The following is a 26,755-nucleotide window of genomic DNA, read 5'->3' as shown; positions in this document are numbered from 1 at the left end:
ATGATGGCTAAAAATGTCACAAATTTTGGAATATATCTGATATAAATACACAAATAAAAAGAAACTGAGTTGATCCCAAACATTTTCAATAGTTCCCAAAATGAAATACTTCGGGCCCTAACCAGTTTGGCTCAGTGGATAGAGTGTCGACCTGGGGACTGAAGGGTCCCAGGTTCGACTCCGGTCAAGGGCATGCACCTTGGTTGCGGGCACATCCCCAGTGGGGGTTGTGCAGGAGGCAGCTCATCGATGTTTCTAACTCTCTATCCTTCTCCTTTCCTCTCTGTGAAAAATCAATAAAATATATATATTAAAAAAAGAAATACTTCGGTATACTCTTAACAAAATATGTGTAGAATCTGAATGCTGAAAACTACAAAATGCTGATGAAATAAAACAAGAACACCTAAATAAATGGACATACTGTGTTATATCAATTAAAAGAATTCACATAAGTAAACATGTCAGTTTTCCTCAGAAATTTACAGATTTGCACAATATCAATCAAAATCCCAGTAGAATTTTTTATAGATATAGACAATGTGGTACTAAAAAAGAATGAGAATAGCTAATTCCATTTTGTGGGAAAATAAAGTTAAAAGAATCACACTCCCCAATTTTAGAAATCAAGTCAATGTGTGTTTTTTAAATATATTTTTTATTGATTTCAGAGAGGAAGGGAGAGGGAGAGAGAGATAGAAACATCAATGATAAGAGAGAATCATTGATCGGCTGCCTCCTGCACGTTCACATTGGGGATCAAGCCCACAACCTGGGCATGTGCCCTGACCAGGAATGGAACCATGACCTCCTGATTCATAGGTCGAAGCTCAACCACTGAGCCACGCCGGCCAGGCCAATGGTTTTATTTATTGACTTACTTGACCAAAAAATGGAATCATACTGTTTATCACTTCCTTTTTCCACTTAGCAATATACTTCAACATCTTTCCATCTCATTCTTTTAAGAATCCCAATACATGAATATTATTATGCTAACAATGTTTGCATTGTTTTCAGTCTTCTGCTATTATGAACAATGCTGCAATAAATATTCTGTACATATATCTTTGTGCCCTTGAATATCAATTGTTAAAGGTAAAACTGCTGAGTCAAACAGTACTAATATTTAGATTTTAACAAATACTGCCAAATAGTCCCTTCAAAAGGCTGAACCACTATATATAAACACTGTATCAGGGTAAGGCAGTGATTTTCAGACTTTTGTTACATGGGAACTCTTTCTTTGAAAGAAATCCTGTTCAGAATCCAGAATAGAAAGCAGAAAAGGAACTTTGTTTTGGTGAAAGTTGATATAGGGGTGGGAGGCCTGCAGCTCTGGCCACTGGCCCTGACCTTAGCCTCTGTGGCACTTCCATGTGGCCTCCTGGAGCACAATACAATACAGGCAATTTCTCTTTTTCTAACATAACATGTTTTCAAATATGTTTGACTGGCTGAAAATAGAATTTACGTGATATAAGACTTAAGAATTATTATAAAATCCCTAATCACACCTCAATTTCAGACACAATTTTCAGTAATTTAGACCTAGCACTTTATATGTGTTTTTTCATTGGTTTCTTTCCCTTTACAATGAGCATCTGATTATGACTAAGTTATGTTCCTTTTAGAAGTCAATGTGGTTTTGTTGAAAGGATAGATACACACAGACCTATGTGTAATATATTGCACATAAATATGGCCATTTATTGTTTACAAAGGTGCAAAATCTCATTTGAGAAAGGATACTGTTTTAAACCACAACCTAAATCTCACACTTTATAAAAAGAACTATCAAAATAGTTCATAGATATAAATATAAAGCCTAAAGTAATAAAACTTTTAGAATAAAACAGAAATATTTGTGACCTGAAAATAGGCAAATAATTCTTAGAATACACACCAAAGCACAATCCATATAAGAAAAAATTTGATAAATTGGATTTAACGAAAATGGAAAATGTTGGCTCTGCCAAAGCCACCATAAAAAAAAAAGACCAGGTGATGATGGGAAGAAAATATCTATAAATCACATATATGGTAAAGGAGTTATATCATATATATATATATATATATATATATATATATATATATATAATGTATGTATACATGCACACACATTCAAGACTGAAACTCAACAATAAGGAAACAATCACATTAAAAGATGGGCAAAGAACTTGAACAGACACTTCACCAAAGAGGTTATGGCAAATAAACACATGAAAATTTTTTTTATCAAAACTAGCTATCAGACAAATGCAAATTAACACCACAATGAGAAATTACTACATATTTATTAGACCAGCTGATGTAAAAAATAGTAATAATACCAAATACTGGTGAAGATGCTAAGAAACTGATTAGAGGGGTCAGGTGATGACAGTGTGAGCTCCTTTATCAAGCTTCCATCAGTTTTACATCTAATATTTCACCCACTGATGATCACTGCTTGATCTTTTACTTTATTAGCAGTTATAAAATTGTCATTTTCTATGTTTATTTCTATATTCTGACAGTTAATAATTGAATTTCTTGTGAAAGTAACTTGCTGTCATCAAACATGGGCTATTTGGCTGAGCTGAAATAATTTGTACATGAAAAAACAGAAAATACTGAGTTCTTTTCTTTTAATTGCTAATTGTCAGAATAAGGTGTTAGTTTTACTTCAAATAGTACCCACTATTATCTGGGATTTGGGGAGGGGGATCTTTCTCTATTCCCCTCTTTCAGTATTCTTTATGAATTCAGGATTTTTTTCTATATCCAATGTGTTTCAATCAATTACTTGTAGTTACTATTATTTTTCAATGCTCTATGTACTTTGGACATTATCCCATTGGTCTGACTGTTTTCTTGCTCACAGACTCAACATAAAACACAATCTCATCTTATTTATTTCCTCTCTCAACTCCGGAATTAACTATTCCCCCCTAAGAGCCCCAATACTTTTTATGAAGAATAGTATTTCGAGCCCTTTTGTGCATCATTTTGTATTGTTTATTACAGACTAATTTAAAAGGAAAAATTTGTACTCTCAATGTTGACTTAAATTGTTTTATTATAACGTTATTTAAACATAAACAAGAGTAGAGCTGCGTATAAGTAAGTGCCTTAGGCTTACAGTGCTTATCAATTATAAAACCAAAACAATAAACAACAAAACTAATAAATTAACAGGATTAATTTAATGTTGTGCATTATATTGTTTTGCTGAAACTAAATTACAGTTCACAACATGAATGTGACTCCACAATGGCACATTGAGTGCAGCTTGTCTTATCATACACTGTGGGATGACTCACTTCCCGGGCCAGTTTATTCTAACTACCAAGTAATTGTATTATATACAGTACACCTGGTAGAGGATAATATAATTTACATACAAAGTCTGACTCCTTAATTTCAGTTTGACTCAAAACAATTAAAGTTGTACTATCTGGTGTCAGTGTGCTTGTAAATACAAATACAAACATAAGTGTTGATAATGTATGGTAGTGTTCAGTTATAGAGTGGTCTGATGACCCAGAATGTGCTTATGTCAATTTATTTTAGATTATTTCCTTGGAAGATGGTCAGGTTACTATTAAAGTAAGAAGGCTAAGAGTTTTCATAGAGAAGCTTGAGGTTAAAGAAAATATATATCATAACAAACTTTGACTCCAGAAACATATGACAAGAGGGCAATATGTGGTTTCTAAATGTACATAACAAAATACTATTAGTTAGCAAGGATTACCGAAGTGAGTAGAGGAAAATGAAGTGAGCAAGCTACAAAACAAAGCAAGATACAAATTACAAAGAGTTTATGGCATCTAATTAATATTATTGGCCTTAGGGTTAATATTAAACTACAAAAACGCTGAAGGAGATTTAAAAAACCAACTATTTAAAATAATAGCACAAACAACCATCCTTAATGTAGCATTCAATGCACTCCTTTGAATCAATATCTACCAAATATCTACGAAATATCTAAACAACATATGTTGGATTATCTTCCACATTATTGCCCAGCTGGGATTCCCATAAGCCTCCTTCTGTCCTTGCCTGGGTATCAACCTGGACTTCTAATGAGAATTGACAGCAATGTTTAAGCAGAGGAGTGAGATAGTCAATTTTGTTTGTTTTGTTATGTAAATGATTTCTGTGGTAGTGTAGACTTTACACTAGAAAAGATACCAACTGGAGTAAAGGGAGACTTGAAGGAAAAATGAATCGGGAAGTTTTTGCACAGTCCCATTTATTGAGGGCTTCAGCTGAAGTGAAATTGTAGTGGGGAGGCTTGATTTGAGATAGCTTTATGATTTGGTGATTTCTGATTTCAGGATCTGATGAACAAGTGGACACAGAGAAACTAATTAGGAAGGTGTTGCAACAATCCAAGTAAGAAGGGATGTGAACCTGAACAAGGTAATGACATTAGGAATGAGGGGAAAAAAGGATGACTTTCACAGATATTAAGGAAGTAGAATTCTAAAGACACTTTGATGGACCAGAAGTTTGGAGAAAGAGAGAGGAGCAAAGATGATCTTCAGGTTTTAAAAACTTCCTACTACAGTGTACCATTCACAAAGGTTATTAATGTAAAAACTCTCCATTTTTCTTAGCTTTCTTCCATCAATGTCCTATTGGAATTGTCACTGGTAGGAAAACTTTCAAGTAGGACGTGCCAGAGTATCCAACATAGAAACACATCATGTATAGGAATACACTCATAAAAATACCTTTCTTCATCTAGGAGGAAAAGTAAAAGTGTAAATATTTAACACTTATAGGAGTTGGCAAAGTACAGATCACAGGCTAAATCTGGATAGCTATCTGTTTTTCTTAAACTCGTTTATACTTTATTTTACTTTTGCCTTTTTTAATGGCCTGCAACTAAGAATGGTTTTTGCATTTTTAAATAGTTGAAAAATCTTCCAAGAAGAATTTTTTATGACATGCTAAAATGACATAAAATTTAAATGTCAGTGTCCCTAAATAAAGTTCTACTGGAACACAGCCTATTCATTTGTGTACATAATGTTTACGGCTGCTTTTGTACTATAATTGTGGATTTGAATAGTTGTGACATAGACACTATGGCCCTCAAAGCCTAAAATATTTACTACCTGACCCTGCATAGAGAAAGCTTGAGGATACCTGGTCTACTATGAGCCAGGTACTGGGCTAGGGCTTTCACATCATGTCTCTATCTTTTTTAAAACTTTCAGTGGTGTATTAGGTTCAGAGACCTGAAGAAATTGCCTAGCTAACTGAGAACAATAACATGTTTTATTTGTAAAATACTCACATTATTTAGGCAAAGATAGTGAGTTACCTTTTTTTTATTTTTAAAGGGTCCTATCTTATCCCTGCTTAAACACCGCTATTTATTTCAAATGCTCATAGTACTAAAGCTAAATTTTCAGAATACAGTATAAGGCTCTGCAAATCTAAACTTTTACTCACATCTCATCACTTTTTTCCTCACCAGTCACTACTGAATTTCTCACTGTTCTCCCATTCTGTGCAGCTACAAGTTCAAAGTGAGAGATTTAGGAGCTATTTTAGTATTCCCTTCATTTAGGTCCCTTGTCCACCTTTCCCTTCTATGCCTTTCTTCACTCTATCTTCAACCCATTGTCTACCGTTGTTGAATAGAAAAGGAAGGGAGGGAGGGAGGAATGAAAACCTCAAAACACACATCGGTTACTGGGAAGAGGCATACCTCATCACTCTGGTCAGCCTAATTGGCCAAATCCTCCTCGAGGGTGGGGGCGATTTTTGTTTTTTTTTAAACGTAGTCCAACAGCTATTGGAGGCTCAGTGAGTAGCCAGCCATTCAGTCACCGATCCATAATCCCCCCACCCCCTTACCCTTTTCATTCCCTTGGGAAACCTGGAAACCAGAAAATCTTCCCAAGGAAACTCCTCGGGGGCTCGCCCAGATCCAGGCTTGCGGACTCGGACTCGCCCGGCGCTGCAGCCCCCACAGCCGATTGGCGGGGTCTGTAAGACACCAAACCCAGCGAGAGCTTCCCGGGATCCCGCGCCTGCGCAGGCTCCCCCTCCGGCCCCTCGCCCTGCAGCAGCGGCAGCGTGACGTAATGCAACCTCAGCAGCCGGCAGCGATATAAAGGAGGGCAAGGCCGCGCGCCTCCCAGACGCAGAGTAGCTTGTGATTGGCTCTGGCTGCAGAACCTCGGAAACCCGAATGTGAGGACCTTCCTGATCCACAGCTGCCACCCCCCCCCCCGTCCTTTCCCCCCAGAAATCCGGAGCGCGGTCAGAATTTTACTGGCGGCGGCGGCGGCATCTGCAGGTAAGGAGACTCCTGAGGAGAAAATAGAGGGATTAGGGGCCCCTGCGCTCAGTGTCGCTCCTGTGAGGGGAGGAGAGCTTGCACGGCTTGTACTGTAGGGTGAAGGGAACAATGGAAGTGGCGTCTAGTCCCTAAATTGCCCTCCCCCTCGAGCGCCCAGCTTTTCTCCTCAGCCTCGGCGGTGGCTGGAGGAATTGAGGGAAGTGTCTCCTCCTCAGCGAACCTTTTCTTTCTGTAGGGCCAGAGCCCCTGGGGGCAAGAGCCCTCCTGAAAGCCGTGGGTGGTTTTGGGTGACGGGAAAATGGCGGAAAACAAAACGGTGAAGTGAAGAATGCGACGTCCCCCCGGCATTTTATCCTGGTACCTTCCCCCCTCCCCCCAATATTCCTTTCACTCGCGCCCCCACCCACATCTCCCCCGCCCCCCGCCCGCCGCGAATGGTAACCTTGGAATTCGCGAGGGATGGCGGCGTTTGCAAGGAGGTGGGACCGAATCGGGCATTTTAGGGCTATAGGGAGCCGTCAGAGCCAGGAAGGGGGGGAGGGGGGTGTGCTGCAAGTGTAGCCTCTGCTAACACACCACCATTTTGGTTCTCAGCCTTCTCCCATGTAGTGGGGCCGAGGGAGCGGGAGGAGGGTGAGGGGGTGGGTTGCACGGCGTGGGGAGCGTAGCGGCGGGGGAGACCACTGCACCGACTGAAAGGAAGGTGGAGGGGAAAGGGTCTCCTGGTCTCTTCGTTCTCCGCCTTTCCGTGGCGAAGGTGCTCTGGTTCGGTTAAGGATCCAGCCCGATGGGTAATGTATGAGGGCACGTGTGTGCGTTCTGCTCGAAACGATTGAAACTTGGCATGGTCTCGGCAAAGGCAGACTTATGCGGGAAGACGATTGTGTCCAAAGCTGCAATACTGCTACTTGCCAGGGCTCCTTTGTCTCATATCCCTGCAAATACTACTTTCACATTCTCTTGTTTTGCCGTCTTAGGATTTCTCTCCCATGCCTTACCGAATTTACATCACGGAGAAGCTAGGTCCTGAATGAGCTATGTTTAGAGGAGATTGCTGAGAGTAACACTGGTGTGTGTATGTGATTTCTGCTCCCCCTACGTTGCTGGAAAGATGTTTACTTAAAGCTTACTTGGTGGTTACCTCCATTCAGTAAAGATGGGAGCGAGATAGATTCTTGGGAAGACTCAGAAGCCTAGGGATCTATTGGCTGTTCTACTACCTTATTTATTATTGATCTTATTGAAACTTCCTATATGGGAATAAATGTGCTCAAATTTATTTGGTATTCATACAGCATGGCACTTCCCATAATAGTTGCATTAGGTGTTCAGATTTTTACATTTCACTGAGCGCTAGTGCATCTTTTTCTCTATAGATCTGGCAAGGATAAAGCTTGCCCTTGGTTGGTTGGTTCTCTTTCACTTTCCAAAATATGGAGTTGCTAGTGATTTTTAAAATGTGCTTTAGAGAAGATTTTGTTTTAGTCAGGTGGTCGAATTCTAAGTGTAATAATGTTGCTTATATCATAGTGGATGGATAGTCGTTTCTGTTGGAATCCCTATGTTTGCTTTTTATATTAATAGATGGTTGCTTTTTATATTAATAGATTTGAGCATATCAGCCCAAATTGAAAGTGTAAAGAAAAATTCTTAGTTGTGTAAGAGTTTTGGTTTAAAATGTTTTAAAATATCTAATTCTAAATGTATTTTTACAATAGGTAAAGGAAACTTTTTCCCCCAAAGAAAATAATATAGTTCAGAAGGAAAAAAAAAAGAAATTGCTGCAGATTTTATTTTACAGTGTAAGAAAAATCTACAGTTTCTTCAAGACTCTATATTAAGGTGATTAACAAATTATAGTGTTTTATCTTATTTAATAACTAAACAAAATTAAGTGTTTAAAACATTTTAAAGACATTTATAATTGTTCTATTAGTAATAAATAAAACAATTGCTCTAATTAAAGTTGAAATAGTACAATGTTTTTAATTTTAAGAGTAAGTCCTCATGGTATTTTAACTTACCTCTGAACACACAGTTTATTGTGATTGCTCTTGACTTCATTTTGAAGGCAGAAAACAATGTGGTATTTTTAAAAAGATAAAATACAGCCAAGAATTTCTAAAACTTTGTAATTTTGCTCACACATAACCAAATAATTTTATCTAAAATATTTGATATGTTGTAGGATTTTTATATACATGACTCAAATGTTGATAGAAGTTACTCTGTGAGACTCTCCTACATCTATAGAACTTTAAGGCAAAGAAAAAAATCTTAGTGATCTCCTGTACTTAAGGATAAAGTTAGTTTACATGGCAGCTTTCTAAAATGTTTATTAATGATATAATCTCATCTTTTGTGCAGTATAGTCCTATTTATTAAACACTCCTATCTAAAAAGGAGATAATTGTTACATAAAATTTACAGATTTTTTGGTATATTCACTTAGAATCTTAGGTTTGATGAGGAAATACACATAAGTAGTTATAAAAAATATGTTGAGTGACAGCACATGACTAGGTTTCATACTATCTGGTGATCTTAAATAAGTCATTTGAAATGAAATGTATTGATCCCTTGCTTTCAAAATTAATAGGAGGCTAAAATGACTTTAGTAATCATTAATGGAAAAAAAATCCAACAATTGCAAGTAAACTATATATTCTGTAAGAGACAATTTGCTAAAATGTTTGTATGTGATTGATCTTATCTTTACCATATTTAGGAAGCAGTCATGTTTCATGAGTCCTCAAAACTGTGAGACAAGAGAATGTAGTAGAGTGAGCTCAGAAGTCCTTACTGACCCAAAGAACTCCCGGGAAACTGGGATAGAACATTTTACATTATAAGTAAAACCCCTGGAGCCAGAGGTGAAACACGTTTATCTGCAGAGCTCCGCTGCAGGGCTGCTCTGGGTCTGGAAGAAATGGATGAGAGCCACTGGATGAAATTCATTAATACTAGACACCTGAGTCCTCTAGTAATGTATAAATATCCCAACTATTGTCTGTTGTCATCCTGTTCTTTTTCTTCTGCTTTTCTAACCTATATTTTAACTGGAACTTCAACACTACAGTGTTGTTCTTTTGCTTGCTTCTTTCACTTCTCTATGGCTCACCACACTTACTGTGTCTCATTCTCCATTATCTTTGGTTTACTTCCACTTGGCCCTTCTGTAATTTATGGTTGTCACATAAAGCATCTAATCAAGGTTTTTGTTTTGTTTTCTTTTGTAATGAAATATGCACACCTGGTTGAGAGGCATGTTTTCAATTGCATTTTTTTTCTCAAAATAATTGACTGGCCTACATGCTTTTAAACTTAAAAACCATTTCTTTTACAGAGATTTGTGAATGAACTTTGCTAAGTATGGATTCAGGTGGAGGAGGCAGTCTTGGATTGTACACATCAGACTCTAGAATGGCCCATACCATGATTATGCAAGATTTTGGTAAAGCATTTTCTTTGTTGTACTTTTTCTTTCTTTTTTAAGAGTCAGAGCAAACGAAATATCAAAACTACATTGCAGAAGGGGAGAGTTACAATGAAATATTGTTCTCTTGCTAGGAAAACACATTTGTAAGACTTATTAAAGTACAGCTATATGTCTATTGTCTACTTAAAACCATTTTTAAAATTTTGTGGGAAAGTTGAGGTAAGGATACTTGGAATATAGTGGTAATATGCCATTGGAAATGTAAAACTCAATTTGCATAAATAAATATCAGTTCTTACATGTAGGAAATATTAAGTTAGATTTCTAAAATATATTTTAATTTGAATTGTTAATAAAGCTGGACAAGGAAATACTTAAGTCATTTTAAAGAAGTTAGATGCTTATAAAGTGATATAGGAAAATTGTGCACTAGGTGATCAGTTGTATTCTGAAACTGTATTCTCAGAAAGTTGTTATTAATAGCATTACATTTTTAAAAATAAAAGAAAATATTCTTTATTTTTGTGAACATTTTTCAGTAGTCTCTTAAGTGTAGTAATTTTAATGAAAGTGTGAAGACTCCATTGAGAGTCCACAAAGAAACTGAATTTGGGTAAGGTCAATATGAATTATAGAATATAGAGGTATCTGAAGTATAAGATGTAGGGATAGAGTAGTAGAAGTTGAAGAAAAGATCACAGTGAGAGTATGAGTGTAAAAAAGACAAATGGTAAATTGGGATAAAAAGTAAACAAAATATGAGGTATTATGGAATTGTCAAAGATAAAATTAGATGATATGGTTGAATTCATTATTTTGTTCCATTGTAAAGCCCCCCCAAAAAAATGAATTCCAGTCTTGCCAGTCCTATTAACTATCTGTGTAAACTTGGGCAAATTACTTAATTCACTTGTATGAAGGGGTTGGTCAAGATAACATTTAAGGTATTCTCCAATTCTTTGATTCCTTGATATTTCTGCCTGATGACTAAAGGTACAGTGTGGGCCTGATGACTAAAGGTACAGTGTGTAGTTCAAGAACAAATGTGTTGGAGATCAAGATGACTGTGTAGTTAATTGATGAAATAGAAAGAAATCATGGATTTATTCTAAGAGTCAGAATGAATTGTGCTGATTATGAACAACCTAGAAGTGATTTGGGGTGAAAAAAGTATAGGGATACATTTTAGAGGTAGGGCAAAGGGCTGAAGAGTAAGATTTCACAAATAATTTTGTGAATTCTTTGCTAGAGATAGTTTTTAAAATACTGGAACATGTGAACTTCAATATGTTAAATACGTTTTGGTTGAAATGCCAACTTTAATTTGTTACCTTTTAATAATAGGTATTTTTAAAATGGAAGAAATACAGCATTTTCTCTATTTAATACAAAATGTTACCTGCAATGTAGCATTTCTCTTCCAAGATTGAAAAAAATATCTAATCAGTGCTGATAAATATTTGGTGTTCCTCTTAACTTCCTTTTCATTGTTCCTCCTCAATGTTTTTTTTTGATGGTAAATTAATCCTTTATTACATCTAATACTTTATTTCCTTTTAATTGCTAGGGAAGTAGAATATGTGTATTGACATATTTTTATGTACATTCTTTTTTTCTTATTTATTTTTATTGAGATATAATTAATATACTATACAATTCACCCATTTTAAAGAATACAATTCAGTAGTTTTTAGTATAGTTACAAAGTGCAGCTGTCACCATTACCTAATTTCAGAACATTTTGTCATGGTAAAAATAAACCTCATACCTATTAGCAGTTACTTCCTACCCCACCCCCCATCTTTCTGCCTATGGATTTACCTGTTCTGGACATTTCATATAAGTAGAATCATACCATATGTGACCTTTTGTGTCTGGCTTCTTTTCACCTAGCATAATGTTTTCAAGTTTTATCCATATTGTAGCATAGATTAATACTTCATTTCTTTTTACTGCTAAATGATACTCTACTACATGGGTAAGCTAAATTTGTTTATCCATTCATCAGTGGGCAGACATTTGTCTTGTTAAATATTTTTAATGCATTAGAATGCTTTTGTATTTAACCTAAAGCTTTGCATCTCAGACTAGAGTATGAGTGCCCTTGAGGAATGTGCCAATGTGTACATGAAACCCCAGGATAAACAGCTCATCAAACAGTACCTTTATTTGAATTGGGGAAAAGACACATAGACACAGTTATACTCATGTAAACATGTTATGGGATAGAAAGCAAAATTTTATTCATTATACCCTTACTTTTTATGAGTAATAAAATGGGCAAATATGAGAACTACTTCCAGATCTTTAAAGTCCTTTCTAAAATTAATTTAATAGAGTAAATCAACTTACTTATATCATAAAAAAGTTAAAGCCACAGTTTTTTGTTATACAGTTGTTCATGATTCAGTTTCCTAGTAGAATTTTGTGATTATTGGTTTTGAAATGATGCATTCTTTTAAAATTCCTTTTTAATTTAATTTATGCTCTTTTAAATCTAGACAAAAATTGATGGCAACTAAATTGCCTTTACATTTTTATGTTAAATTATTTTGTTGGCTATCCAGTTAGATCAGAAATGGGTAATATGGATAATGTTCACTCATTTGTGTTTAGCGATGATGTTAACCTAAAGTATAAGTTAGGTTTCCATTTGTCCTTAGTAAATTCTGAAATCTTAGAAGGTAGAAAGGAAAAACATGTATGTGTGTGTATATAATTTTATTGTCTAAAGTTTTACATATGTCTCCTTTTCCCCCAATTGACCCCCCCCCAGCCATTACTACCTCGGGCAAGCCCCCACTGCCCCAGTGTCTGTGTCCATTGGTTATGCTAATATGCGTGCATACAAGTCCTTTGGTTCCTCTCTAACCCCCCCCCTCCCCTACCATTTGTCTCTAGATTGATCTATTCTTCATCAAATTATGTTGATCATTATGCTAAGCGAAATAAGCCAGTTGGAGAAAGATAAATATCACATGATCTCACTCATATGTGGGATATAATGATCAACATATTTATATATTTTTTGATCTGTAGTTCTGAGCTCAATTTCATATATGGGTCTTTTCATTTCTTATGTTATTTTAAGAAATGCAAACTGTTCTAAACCTAAAGGAACCTTTATTGGTAGGATTTTTGACAAGGGAAATTTTAGCTCTGTTAATTTAGGTTTCTTTCTGAAAATAGCCACCCCCTCCCTGTGTTTAGTCTTCCCTCCATCCATTAAAATTTCCTAATTCTAAAATTTAATTAAAAATTAGATACATTCTCTTTAAATTTCTGCAAACATAAAAAGTTAGATATTTACAATCACATAAATTAATGATATTAGTGAAACAGTTTAGCATACACAAGTAGAGCTAGCCAAGTAAATACACTGTGGCACAAAATCTCTAAATTCCATAAGATTCTTGGTTGGGATGGCATGGCTACTATAAATACATAAGTGCTTTTTAATCATATAAGATCAATATTGTTTTGTGGTGCAAATCCTATATAATAAAACCCTAATATGCAAATCAACTGGAGCACCACTCAGCCAGAAGCCAGGCTCATGGCTGGCGAGTACAGTAGCAGTGGCGGGAACGTCTCCCGCCTCCCAGGCAGTGCTAAGGAATAGCTAGCCAAGTGGTAAGGAGCAGCAAGCAGGCGGGTGGTAAGGAGTGAGGGGTCCCCGACTGCAAGAGAGATCCTGGACTGCAAAAGGGATGTCCAACTGCCGAATATCCCCCAAGGGGTCCTGAACTGCGAGAGAGCACAGGCTGGGCTGAGAGGATCCCCCCCCCACCCCCCCACCCCGCCAGTGCATGAATTTCTTGCACTGAGCCTCTAGTTTTAAATAAGTTTCCCAGTTTGTAGTTGTTGGGTTTTTTTTTATTTTTATATAAAAGAGTTTAACATTTTTTATTTGGGGAAAAAAAGAATCTGAAACATGAATTTAATTCAAAAATTAGTTTTTTAATTACAGTAGTTTTTTAAGGATATTTGATATTTAAATATTTATAACAAATTATCTAATAACCTTGTCATGTTTCAGTAGAATGGTTGCCCTTGGAATCTGTGCTACTGAATTTAATAGTTTTTTAAGATTTTATTGCTGCAGAAAGTCTATGTTGCTTTGGGACTTAAATAGAAAAACAACCTTAGACAATGGCCCAAGATAGACCTAACAAATACCAAATTTTATGCTACCCCATAGTGAAATTCCAAGTATTCACATTTAAATGAAATAACTTTGGTAAATTGGAAATGCTTAAAGTGATTATTTGTTTCTTACTGTTACCTGGTTATCTAATTTACGTCATACTTTTTAAATGATTTTTTCTTACTGTATATAATTTTGTTACCTAGTGAGATAAATTATTAATGCCCTTTAATGCTGCTTACTAAATGCTTTGAAATGTAAATGATCAATATTTTTACTCTTTCTCAAACTATTCCTTTAGTAGTTACTCATTTGGTTAATCCTATAAAATCTTTTAAAAAGTTTCTAGGGTAAATAAATTCTCTTCTAAAGAGTATAAAAATAAAGTCTAGCCCTCTGGTGAAGCTAAGTGGTTGAGTGTCAACCTATGAACCAGGAGGTCAAGGTTTGATTGCTGGTCATGGCACATACCCAGGTTGTGGGCTCAATCCCTGGTAGGGGGAATTCAGGAGGCAACTGATCAGTGTTTCTCATCATTGATTTTTCTGTCTCCTTCTCTCCCTTCCTTTCTGAAATCATCAAAAATATATTTAAAAAAATAAAGTTGAGTCTGGAGTCAAAGAGTTTAATTCCCAGCTTGCGCCTAGGGCAAGCTCATTTAACCACTCTTAACCAAAGTTCTTATTTAAAATGGGGATAATAACAACTCACCTTATTAAACAGTTGTTCTGAGGCTTAAGTGAGATAATTATGTAAAAGCATTAGCAAGTTTCTTGGTGCATAGTCAGTGCTCAATAAATATAGCTATTGTATAGGTAAATGTGTGACTGTTTAAAAATTCAAAGGAATCTAACATGAGTTGAAGAGGAAAGAGCAAAATTTAATAGAAGTCTTGGATCTTGGTCTGAGTAATCTGCCAATACCCTGTAGAAAACTCATTGATTCTTAGACTAAGCTCTTTGAGATTATCTAGTTCAGGGTAAGAAAGGATATTTGGATATTTTTTGGTTTAGATATGAATTATTTTGACCTGTAAGTTCCTACTAGAGTAGAGGCTAAGTGAACAGAAAAACACTTATTCCATCTGTTTTAGAATCTTCCCAACCAGGTTAATCTGAAATCAGGCCAGCACTAGCATTATACCATCCTTTCCTAATGTCTAGTCTCAAGAACCAAACTAACCTCCAGCAGTGTTCTAAAATAAATGGATTTTACTATAATTTAAGTTTGAATTGTGAAGAAGTTTTATAAAATATCAATGTATTGTTTATATACATAGTATTTTCATACTCTTCATTTTGTAGACTTAACATTTACATTTTCCTTGCAAAAAACGATATTGACAGTCTGGTTGAATGCTAAATTTGAAACCTGTCCTCCCTGTCTCCAAAATGGCCACTGGAGTAACAAGTAAAGAGAAAGAACTACTTGTATACACACTCCTTTTGTCTACTAGATTTCAAGATTGAGGCCCTGTTCTTTTAGGGTAATGTGGTGATTTAGGTGACAGTTTGAGAATAGTGAGATGGATACAGAAGGGTTAAAGGCAGCTTTCCCTTCTCACTTTTATTTTATTTTTTTATTTTTTTTATGGATTAGGGTATTAACAGTGTCCGTTGGTCTCCTACCAAACTTGTTAACTAACTGCCATAATGAATTGGTTTATAATAGTGAATACTCTATAGCAAATAGCACTCTTTCAGGTATCATATATAATAAAGAGGTAATATGCAAATTAACCCTCACGCCCTTACAAGATGGCTGCCTACGACCAGGCCGGCAGGGGGGTTAGTGAGGGACGACCAAACAACTGAACAACAGGCTGCGTGGGGCGACCAGGCTAGCAGGGGGGGGCAGTTGGGGAAGAGCTGACTGGCAGCGGGGGCAGTTAGGGGTGACCAGGCTGGCAGGAGGGCAATTAGGGGCAATCAGGCCAGCACGCAGAGGCAGTGAGGGGCAATCAGGCCGGCGGGTGGGGAGGCAGTTAGGGGCGACCAGGCAGGTGAGCGATTAGGAGCCAGTGGTCCAGGATTGTGAGAAGGATATCCGACTGCCAGTTTAGGCCCGATCCCAGGGATTGGGCCTAAACTGGCAGTCGGACATCCCCCAAGGGGTCCCGGATTGGAGAAGGTGCAGGCTGGGCTGAGGGGACCCCCCCCCCCGCATGAATTTTGTGCACCGGGCCTCTAGTCTATATATATAAAAGCCTAAGCCACTGAACAACTGGTCGCTATGAAGCACACTGACCATCAGGGGGCAGGCACTCAACGCAGAAGCTGCCCCCTGGTGGTCAGTGTGCTCCCATAGTCAGGCTCACGGCTGGCAAGCACAGCTGCGGCAGGGCAACCCTCCTGCCTCCGTAGCAGCAGGGCCAGGATGAGCAGGAGCAGCGCCTGGCCTGGGCTTGGGTTCCTCCCTGGCCATCTGCGGCTTCGAGCACTACTACACCCCCCAGGGGACCCAGATTGTGACAGGGCGCAGGCCAGGCTGAGGAACACCATCGGTGCACAGACTCATGCACTGGGGCTCTAGTTACTTTATTGAAAGTGATCATTATATGGAAAAGGGTTTGTATTGGATTCTTACAGATAATTTGTTACAATCTGGTCCACAAACTTTATTAAATTGTTTACTGAGGGAGGCATAATTTAACAGAAATCATGAAGGAAAATTTGACACTTTCACAAGGGAAGTAGGAGCTGATGTTTACCATGGTGCCCAAGTTATTTAAACCTTTTTCCCCCTACAGATTAATTTAGAATATAATACAATTTGGAGTATATATGTATAATTTTTGTGTGAATCCTCACCTGAGGATGTTTTTTCCATTGATTTTTAGACAGAGTGGTAAGGAGAAGGAGAGACAGAGAGAGAGAAACATTGATGTGCGAGAGGCATATCAGTTAGTTTCCTCCGCACACGCCCTGATGGGCTGGAGATCAAGCCTGTAACTGAGGTACATGCCCTTGACCAGAATCGAACCCAGGACCCTTCAGTCTGCAGGCTGACACTCTCCACTGAGCCAAACCAGCTAGGGCCATATGTATAATATTTTATCAGAAGAAATCTTTGTGTGAAAATAGTTTGTTTTATCCCCCAAAATCAGTTGTCAAAGGAGGCTTTATTTCTTACTAGAGGGCAGGTGAACAAGATTCGTGCACTGGGGAGGAGGGGTCCCTCTGCCCGGCCTGTGCCCTTTCGCAGTCAGGGGCCCCTCGCTCCTTACTGCCCACATGCAACGGAGGCAGGAGAGGCTCCTGCCACCACCGCTGTACTCGCCAGCTGTGAGCCTGGTTTTTGACTGAGCAGTGCTTCCCCTGTGGAAGTGCACTGACCACCAGGGGGCAGCTCCTGTGTTGAGCATCTGCCCCCTGGTGGTTAGTGTGCATCATAGTGACCAGTCATTCTGCAGTTTGGTTGGTTTGCATATTACACTTTTATTATTTAGGGTAAGATGAGGAAGTTTAGGAACTTTTATGCTTGTAATACATACTTTATAATAAGCTTGTCATTTTAAACTCACCTAATTTAACATATGAGCTAGCACTTTTTATGTTTGTTTCCTTTTTACTTTAATTTTATTTTTTGAAAATACTGGTCTCGCCAGAAGTAGAAAAATAATACATAGGTGCCCATTTACCCTTTACTCATCTTCTTCCAATGGTGATACCTTTATAACTAAGTTACTATGAGCTGTCGTCCTATATAATAAAAGGGTAATATGCAAATTGACCAAAAGGCAGAATGACTGGTTGCTATGGTGTGCACTGACCACCAGGGGGCAGACACTCAACGCAGGAGCTGCCCCCTAGTGGTCAGTGCACCACTCAGTCACAAGCGGGACTGATGGCTAGCAAGCGCAGCAGCGGTGGCAGGACCCTCTCCCGCCTCCGCAGCAGCACTAAGGATGTCCGACTGTGGCTTAGGCCTGCTCCCCGTGGGGCCTAAGACATCAATTGGACATCCCCCAAGAACTCCCGGACTGCTAAAGGGTGCAGGACGGGCTGAGGGACACCCCCCCCCCCTTCACCAGTGCACGAATGTCGTGCACTGGGCCTCTAGTAATATCGTAACCAGGAAATTAATATTGGTGCATTGCTGTTAACACATTGCATACCGCATAGAAATCTCTAAGACATACGCCAGGGACCGCACGTTTTTGGGCAAACTGCACATTATTTAAATCATCATAATGTACTTTAGGTGTTGTTTTTCAATAATTATAACATTTTTATTTACAAAAGCAAATAAACAATTAAAGTTCCTAGTACTTTTTTAATGTATGGTACTGCGTAAAACATTTTCCTCTATGAAGAGGGACCAAACAAAATTTACATAAGTATCTAGATTCGCTCCTTTTTCCATGGGCGTGAAAAACGAGAACACTTATGAGCGGTCCTTAACAGATGGCATGCGAAACACGAGAAAACTCCTGAGCGGTACGAAATGTGTTGAGTACAGACTTCATTCAGTTGTTACCATATTTTCTACATACATTTGTGTGTGCGTGTGTATAATTCTATGTAGTTTTAACCCACATATAGATTTGTGTAAACACCACCCCAATGAAAATACAAACTGTTCCATTACCATATATATGCTATGCCGATACATTCACACACACATACCCACACTTGGCAACTGCTAATCTATTCTCCAGCTGTGTAGTTTTTTTATTTTATGAATGCTATAGAAGTTATTCCATTTATACATTATACAGTATTGTAAACTTTGGTAATTGCCTTTTTGCACTCAGCATAATTTCTTGGAGATTAATTCAGGTTGTTGAATGTAGCAGTGGTTTGTCCCTTTTTTATTGCTGAGTAGCATTCCATATTAAGGATGTGCCAGAATTGGTTTAGCAAACCATTCATTGCTGAAGGACATTTGGATTATTTTCAATTTTTTGCTACTATGAGTAATAGTTACTATGAGCTGTTATGAATATTTATGTGTAGTTTTTTGTATAAACATATGTTTTGATAATTTTGTGGAAAATTCCCTAGAGCCAAGTGTTGGGTTGTATGGTAAGTACATGTTTAGTTTTATAAGAAACCGCCAAACTATTTTCCAGAGTGTCTGCTACATTTTACATTCCCACCAGCAAAATATGAGATATCAACTTTCTCCACATCCTCACCAACCTGTGCTGTTATTTGTTTTTTATTTCAGTTGTTCTAATTGGTGTGTAGTGATATATCACTGTGACTTTATGTTTTACTTGAAAATAAAATACATCATTTTTAAGGTTCTAATTTGTTTTCACTCCCTTCCTGATTGGTGATGGTTTTTATTACACTCCAATTATCAGTGATTTTTTTTTTTAATGATAGTTTGGTCAGGACTATTTCTTACTTAAAATATTTTATGTCATCTAACATATTAAGTGCATTTCTTTTAACTAATAATATAACTACTTTTTGAATAATTGTTTATATTATAGTGGCTGGAATGGCTGGTACTGCGCATATCGATGGAGACCATATTGTTGTTTCAGTTCCTGAGGCTGTATTAGTTTCTGATGTTGTCACAGATGATGGGATAACTCTTGATCATGGCCTTGCAGCTGAAGTTGTTCATGGGCCTGATATCATCACTGAAACCGATGTAGTAACAGAAGGTGTAATTGTTCCTGAAGCTGTACTTGAAGCTGATGTCGCTATTGAAGAGGATATAGAGGAAGATGATGGTGATCACATCTTGACTTCTGAGCTAATTACAGAAGCCGTTAGAGTACCTGAGCAGGTTTTTGTGGCTGACATTGTTACTGGTCCTGATGGACACTTAGAACATGTGGTCCAAGATTGTGTTTCAGGCGTTGACTCTCCCACAATGGTATCGGAGGAGGTTCTTGTAACTAATTCAGATTCAGAAACTGTGATTCAAACAGCTGGTGGTGTTCCTGGATCTACAGTTACTATTAAAACTGAAGATGATGATGATGAGGAGGAGGAGGATGTCAAGAGCACTTCTGAAGACTACTTAATGATATCATGTAAGTGGAACATAAAGTTCATAAGTACTTGAGAGATTGATTTATATATAACCTGGAAAGTTTTTGTGGGATGAGGGATTTACTCAATAAAAATCATGGGGGCAATTTTTTTAAAAAGAAAATTTTCAAAACTATTGTTGACATGCTTTTTTGAATTTGCTCATATTTTTAATTTACTGAATGAATATTCATATCCAAAATAAAATAACATAATTTAGTAATATCTTAGAATAGAAATATAGATTTGGAAAGTACAGCAAGAACATTAACTGATACAGAATTTTAATGGTAAATATATATATTTTAAAATGGGAAATTTAGTTTAGGTAGCCATTGCTTTACTTTTAATATGGCAGGTATTGGAGTTGTTCAGTTTTGCTTAGGAATTTAAGCATAATATGTTCAAAAATGTATAATTAGTTTTTATGCAACACTTGAAAAGTAAATTATAAACTCAGATTGTGTTCAACAATTTTCCCTGTATGTTTTTTTCTGTTTGTGTAAATATGTGTGTTTATTTCAGACTGCTTTACGATGTCCTTAAGACACTCTATCTGGAGGAGGAAGATAGAAATATCTTGTTCTCATTCTAAGTGGTGCGTTTGCCTGAATAGCAACAATAATAAAAATCTAATGATATGTTATAGATGGAGCTAGAGATAGAAGTGGGTCTATACATTATAAATTTGAAGGGATCATGCTGGAAGTAGTAAAGCTTAGGTAAAGACTTCACTTTTCCATAGAGGATTTTTGTTCTTTTCTTTATAAAATTACAAAATGGTTGATTGGGAGCTAGAGTATATGTATGTATGTATGTAAGTATGCATACAGTGATTATTATATGTGTGTATCAGTGAATTTAAAATGAAAAAAATTAGATTACTTTAATTTTAAATATGATTATGAAGTCTAGTGTGTTAACTTTTTTCTCTATATGCAATTTTGAATATTTGCATTGTTTTTAAGGGAATGATTCAAGCTACTAAAAGACTGTGTAAATGTTACTATCTCTTTTTGAACTAATGTGGATTACTAAAGCAACTCCATATTTACATTTAACCTTACATAAAAAAACAACCTACAGTTATGTTTGTATAACATGGTATGACAAAGTCAGTAGTCTTTCTGTACCAACACAAATTCATTATGCCTTTAAAATGGGAACTTGTCAACTTAAACTCTTTAGTGTTAACATGGTCTAAAATTTAAACATCATATGTAATGTAAATAGTCATCCTTTAACATATCATCTATAATTTGATTCTATAAAAGGGTTTTTTTAAGTTTCTAGAATATTTTAGTTCCTATTATTTATGTTGATATTACTATATTGACAAATGCAGAGAATTTCTGTCCTACTCTAAGTAGGCTGAAAATTATTTTTTAAAAAAAGTGTATTGCTTGAATAATATTGGAACTGCAGTAGGGTCATTCTAAGAGGAATTTAAACTAGGGATTAATGAATTCCTTATTCATTAGTAGAGAAACAGCAACATTTAAAAAAATCCCTTTAAAACTTAAGCATTTTTTAATTTTGGAAAGCAGGATATACAAATATACAAAAATGAAGTTTTTTATATCACCCATTTTCCCACGACCCAAGTCCTAGACTATATTTTATAAAGGTTAAAGTACTCAAATAAGACTAGGCACTATTTCTTACCATTTTCACGTTTTATATTATTCTTTATATAGCTTTTTTTTTTATCCATCTCTTAATATTTACTTCATTTTGTTTACCTCTTGGTTTCTGTTGGCCATTGAATCTTTTAGGAATTCGAGAATAAATTGCCTTGAAAGGATTTGGTGTTAAATTAACCTTAAAGTCCTATTCTTTGTTTATTTTTCCAAGATAGAGATTTTCAAAATATCTAAGAGATAAAGTTGAGAACTTAAAACATACCTTTGTCTTATTTCTGAATCCCTGAATAATCCTATAAGGAAATCTTGTCAGTAACTGAGTTTTAGAGGTAAAGAGTTTGTCTTCTCTGAATATCTGAGGTGCATCTGAAATTTTTCTGCTTTCAGGCCACACTTCACAAATTCTTTATCTTAGATGGTTAGGTTCTTCCACTTGTGCTCAGTAACTTGGATATCATCATCGTCATTATTATTATTATTTTATGATGGTGAAGATATGAAGGAAAAGGAACCCTAGTACACTGCTGGTAGGAAGGCAGACAGGTATAGCCACTATGGCAAACAGTGTGGACTTTACTCAAAAAATTAAAAATGGAACTGCCATTTGATCCAGTGATCCCACTGCTAGAAATATAGTCTAAGAAGCCTGAAACACTAATCAGAAAGAATATATGTACTCCTGTGTTTATAGCAGTGTTATTTACAATAGCTAAGATCTGGAAGCAGCCCAAGTGCCCAACAGTAGATGAATGAATTAAAGAACTATGGTATATTTATGCAATGGTATACTATGCAGCTGTGAAAAGGAAGGATCTCTTAATATTTGAGACAGCATGGAGGGACCTGGAGAGTATTATGCTAAGTGACATAAGCCAGTCAGAGAAAGATGAGTATCACATAATGTCATTTATATGTGGACTCTAATGAACAAAATAAACTGATGAGCAAAATAGAGCCAGAGACACTGAAGCATGCAACAGACTGATATATACCAGAGGGAAGGGAGGGGGTGGGAAGAGAATAACCAAAGAACTTATATGCATATATGCATAACCCATGGACATAGACAATGGTGTGGTGAAAGCCTGGGGAGGGGGTGGGAGTAGGCTGGAGGGGGTCAATTAGGATAAAAGGGGACCATCCTATATAATAAAAGCCTAATATGCTAAGTGCCCGACCGTTAGTTCGACCAGTCACTATGACACGCACTGACCACCAGGGGACAGACCCTCTGACCGGTAGGTTAGCTTGCTGCTGGGGTCTGGGTGAGATGGGCTGGACACACCCTGGAGCCTTTCTGCGGTCCCTCTTTGGCCCCGATCGTGCACTGGTGGGGTCCCTCGGCCTGGCCTGTGCCCTCGCAATCTGGGACTTCTTGGGGGTTGTTGGAAAGCCAGTTTCTGCCTGATCCCTACAGGCCAGGCCGAGGGACCCCACTGGTGTACTAATCCATGCACCGGGCCAGTTTCGGCCCAATCTCTGCAGGCCAGCCCAAGGGACCCCACCAGTGCACAAATCCGTACACCAGGTCTCTAGTCTATAATACTTTCAACAATAAAGATAAAAGTAACTTGGATATTAATAGCATAACTTTATCTAAGATGAAGTTACCCTAGGTTTGTTTTTCTTTAAAATACCAAACTCCCATTAAGACATTTATAGGTGCTGATTTCCTTTATAAAAAGCATCACTGAAGGAGGGAAGTTCCTTTAAATGATGAACTAATATGCTGCATTTAAATTACTTTTGACCTATAAAATCAGTTTATATTTCTTTCAGGAGCATATTTTTATACAAAGCACAATATCTTGGTAGGGCCTTTAGGGGAGATAACATCAACCTCATCAGCTTTATGGGTAAAAGAGAAAAGTAAATACCTATTATAATCTTTTTAATATAATAGTTTTGTTGAGATATAATTCATATGCCATACAATTTACCTTTTAAGATGTGCAGTTCAGTGGTTTTTAGTATATTCAAGGAATTGCACAACCATTACTATAATCAATTGTAGAATATTTCTTCACTGCACAAGGAAACCCCATACCTTTTATCAGTCACCTCCCCCACTTCAATGCCCCCTAGGTAACCACTGCTTCAATTTCTGTCATTATAGGTTTGCCTATTATAAAATTTTCATAGAAATGGAAGTGTATACTATGTGGCCTCTTGTGTCTGGCTTCCTTCACTTAGTATAATGCTTTCAAGGATTATCTATGTAGCATGTCAGTACTTCAGTTTTATTACCAAGTAATATTCATTATATGGATATACATTTTATTTATCCATTTGATAAATCATAGTCATTTGGGTTGTTTCTACTTTTTGGCTATAATGAATAATGCCAACATGAATAATCATGTACATGTTTTTGTGCAACTATATGTTTTCAGATCTCTTTGGTATATACCTAGGTATAGAATACCTTTGTAATAAAATGTTACTAATTTTTTTTTCAGCATTGTGAAATACAAATGTTTTACACATATCCTGACCCCATCCCTGTGGTACATCAAACACTGTATACTGATAATATTATATCCACCATATAATTTTGGAATGTAATATAAAAGGGGTACAGTAGAAAGCCTACTTAGCTTTAAAAAGGAATGTTATATATTTTGCTAAAATGAAATTTTGATCATATTGTGTCAATGGTTTATAAAAAAATATCGAACGTTAACACTTTACAGTGTTGGCTAACAGTGCACCTTACTCATTTAGGTTATATTTAGTGCTAACAGAATTCTGTCGTGTATGTAATGTCACCTGCTTATTGCTGAGTGGAATGCCATATGAGTTGAGAAACAGCACTGTGAGACTTGAATATTGTAAAACTTATAACAAGCAAAAAGTTTAAGTTTGCATTTGGGGTATTTTGAATACTAAATGCATTAAGAAGAGTCTTTGAGGATCTATTTATAAAGTCATTGATTGCCAAGAACAGTGGCCCTATGTGCATTGGGTAATAGAGCAGGAAGCGGTGCCTTAGCTGTTGCCACCACCACCTCAACCTTACCCTTTCCCCCAACTGCTAGAAGCACCCCCCTCCACCACACTGCTTCCATCACGCTGCCATTCTCATTCTCTCTCTCTTTCTCTCTCTCTCTCTCTCTCTCTCTCTCTCTCTCACACACACACACACACACACACACACACACACACTACCACACACAAAAGAGTTGCTGCACCTATCTTATTCCCCTTTCCTCAAACAATTGAGCCCCTTCCCCCAAACCCCTCCACCATCTTCCCATACATACACTGAGTTGCTATCCCCTCACCTCCTTTGCCAGAGCAGAGGAACCCCTCCCCCAACCCTTGCCACCCACAACCTCCCTTCCCCTGCACCCCTCCCAGAGCAACAGAGCAGCCCCTGGCATGCAAGGGTAGCTGTGACTCCCACCTCAAGGGAGGTCCACTAACTCAACAGTAGGAGAACCACTATTTCTACCCTCCCAACTCCTGATGATCCTGCAGTATTGTCAGTGAACTTGGCCAGCCTGGTCCCTAGGTGCAGAACATATTCCAGGAAGTCCGGGCATACTCTGAGAAAAAATGAATTGTGTAGCTCTTGGGTGGGGTCCATTTTTCCCTCTCACTTCCAACTGGTGCCACGGTTCCTATTCAGAGCCCTCCCTACTCATGGACAAATCTTGATCTCTTTGGGCCTGATGATCTCTGCTGGCCTTACCCTAAAGACTCCTTGAGACACTACTCTACCACGAAAGTCCCAGAGCATCCAGTGGGTGGCAGTTGACCTTGAATGTACCTCACAAAGCAAAAAAAATCTCAAACTAACTTTACACTTAAAGGAACTAGAAAAAGAACAACAAAGGCAAAGTTAGTAGCAGGACAGAAATAAAGATCAGAGTGGAAATAAATGAAAGGGAGTCTAAAAAACAATACAAAAGATCAATGAAACCAAGAACTGATTCTTGACAAGATAAACAAGATTGATAAACCTTTAATCAGAATCATTAAGAAAAAAAGAGGACCCTCATCAATAAAATCAGAAATGAAAGAGGGGAAGTAACATCTAACATCACAGAAATACAAAGGATTATAAGAAAATTGAACAACTGTATGCCAAGAAGTTGGATAATCTGGAAGGAATGGATAAATTCTTAGAAACATACTATCCTCCAAAAATGATTCAAGAAGAAACAGCTCTAGCCAGTTTGCCTCAGTGGATAGAGCTTTGACCTGCAGTCTGAAGGGTCCTGGGTTCGATTCTGGTCAAGGGCATGTACCTAGGTTGCAGGCTTGATCCCTGGCTCTGATCGGAGCATGTGCAAGAGGCAACAAATCGATGTGTCTCTCTCATATCAAAGTTTCTCTTTCTCTGTCTCACCACCTCCTTGCCACTCTGTTTAAAAACCAATGGAAAAATATCCTCTGGTGAGAATTAACAAAAAAGAATAATAAGGAACAGATTATCTCACTAGTATGTGGAATGATGAACAAAATGGAACCAGAAGCATGAATACGGGGAACATGCTGGCCGGTGCCCAAGGGGTGCAGGGTGGGTGATGACTGGATAAAAAAGGTGAAGGAAATAGCTAAAGAACATATGTGCATACCCCATGGACATGGACAATAATTTGGTAAAGGCCAAGGCAGGGAGTTGCTGGAGAGGGTGGAGATGGACAAAGATGGGTTTGAAGGGGAACACCTGCAATAATGTCAACATTTAAAAAAAATAAATATAAAGAAAAGTTGTCACAGCATAAAATTATCATCAGTTTTTTAAAACAAAAGAAATAGAAAAATCTGAACAGACTGATTAAAACTAATGAAATCAAAGCAGTAATAAAAACTCCCAGCAAACAAAAGTCCTGGACTAGGTGGCTTCACAGGTGAATAGTACCAAACATTCAAAGAATTAACACCTATTCTCAAAGTATTCCAAAAAATTCAAGAGAAGGGAAGACTTCCAAGTTTATTTTATATAACCAAGCATATAAAATAAGCTTTATCTAATTCCAAAACTAGATAAAGGCGCTAAAAAGAAATAAAATTATAGGCCAGTATCCCTGATGAACATAGATGCAAAAACCCTCAACAAAGTATTAAATCATATCTGGTAAGACATTAAAAAACTCATACACCATGATCAAATGGGATTTATTCTTGGGATGCAAGGTTCGTACAATATCTGCAAATCAATAAACATGATACATCACGTAAACAAGATGAAGGATAAAAATCATATCAATAGAT

At 37.2% G+C, this 26,755-nt stretch overlaps 1 protein-coding gene across 4 annotated transcripts in view; it reads left to right on the top strand.

The window, feature by feature from the left end:
* Positions 1–6,147: 6,147 nt before the first annotated feature.
* The window catches only part of ZNF711 (zinc finger protein 711), a 41,089-nt gene continuing 20,481 nt past the window's right edge, over positions 6,148–26,755 (top strand). For 2 of the 4 annotated variants that reach the window (XM_081115458.1, XM_081115456.1), the window contains exons 1-5: positions 6,148–6,307; positions 8,029–8,152; positions 9,039–9,298; positions 9,657–9,764; positions 19,340–19,891. In XM_081115458.1, coding sequence (XP_080971584.1) covers positions 9,683–9,764; positions 19,340–19,891 — 634 coding nt within the window. In that variant the 5' untranslated portion in view covers positions 6,148–6,307; positions 8,029–8,152; positions 9,039–9,298; positions 9,657–9,682. Of the gene's footprint in view, positions 6,308–6,843; positions 7,102–8,028; positions 8,153–9,038; positions 9,299–9,656; positions 9,765–19,339; positions 19,892–26,755 lie in introns of those variants that run through there. The other 2 variants (XM_081115455.1, XM_081115457.1) reach the window with 2 other exon arrangements.

The sequence above is a fragment of the Myotis nattereri genome (genome assembly GCF_964212035.1).
Source record: "Myotis nattereri genome assembly, chromosome: X".
Taxonomy (NCBI): domain Eukaryota; kingdom Metazoa; phylum Chordata; class Mammalia; order Chiroptera; family Vespertilionidae; genus Myotis; species Myotis nattereri.
This window is presented reverse-complemented; position numbering and strand designations above follow the sequence as displayed.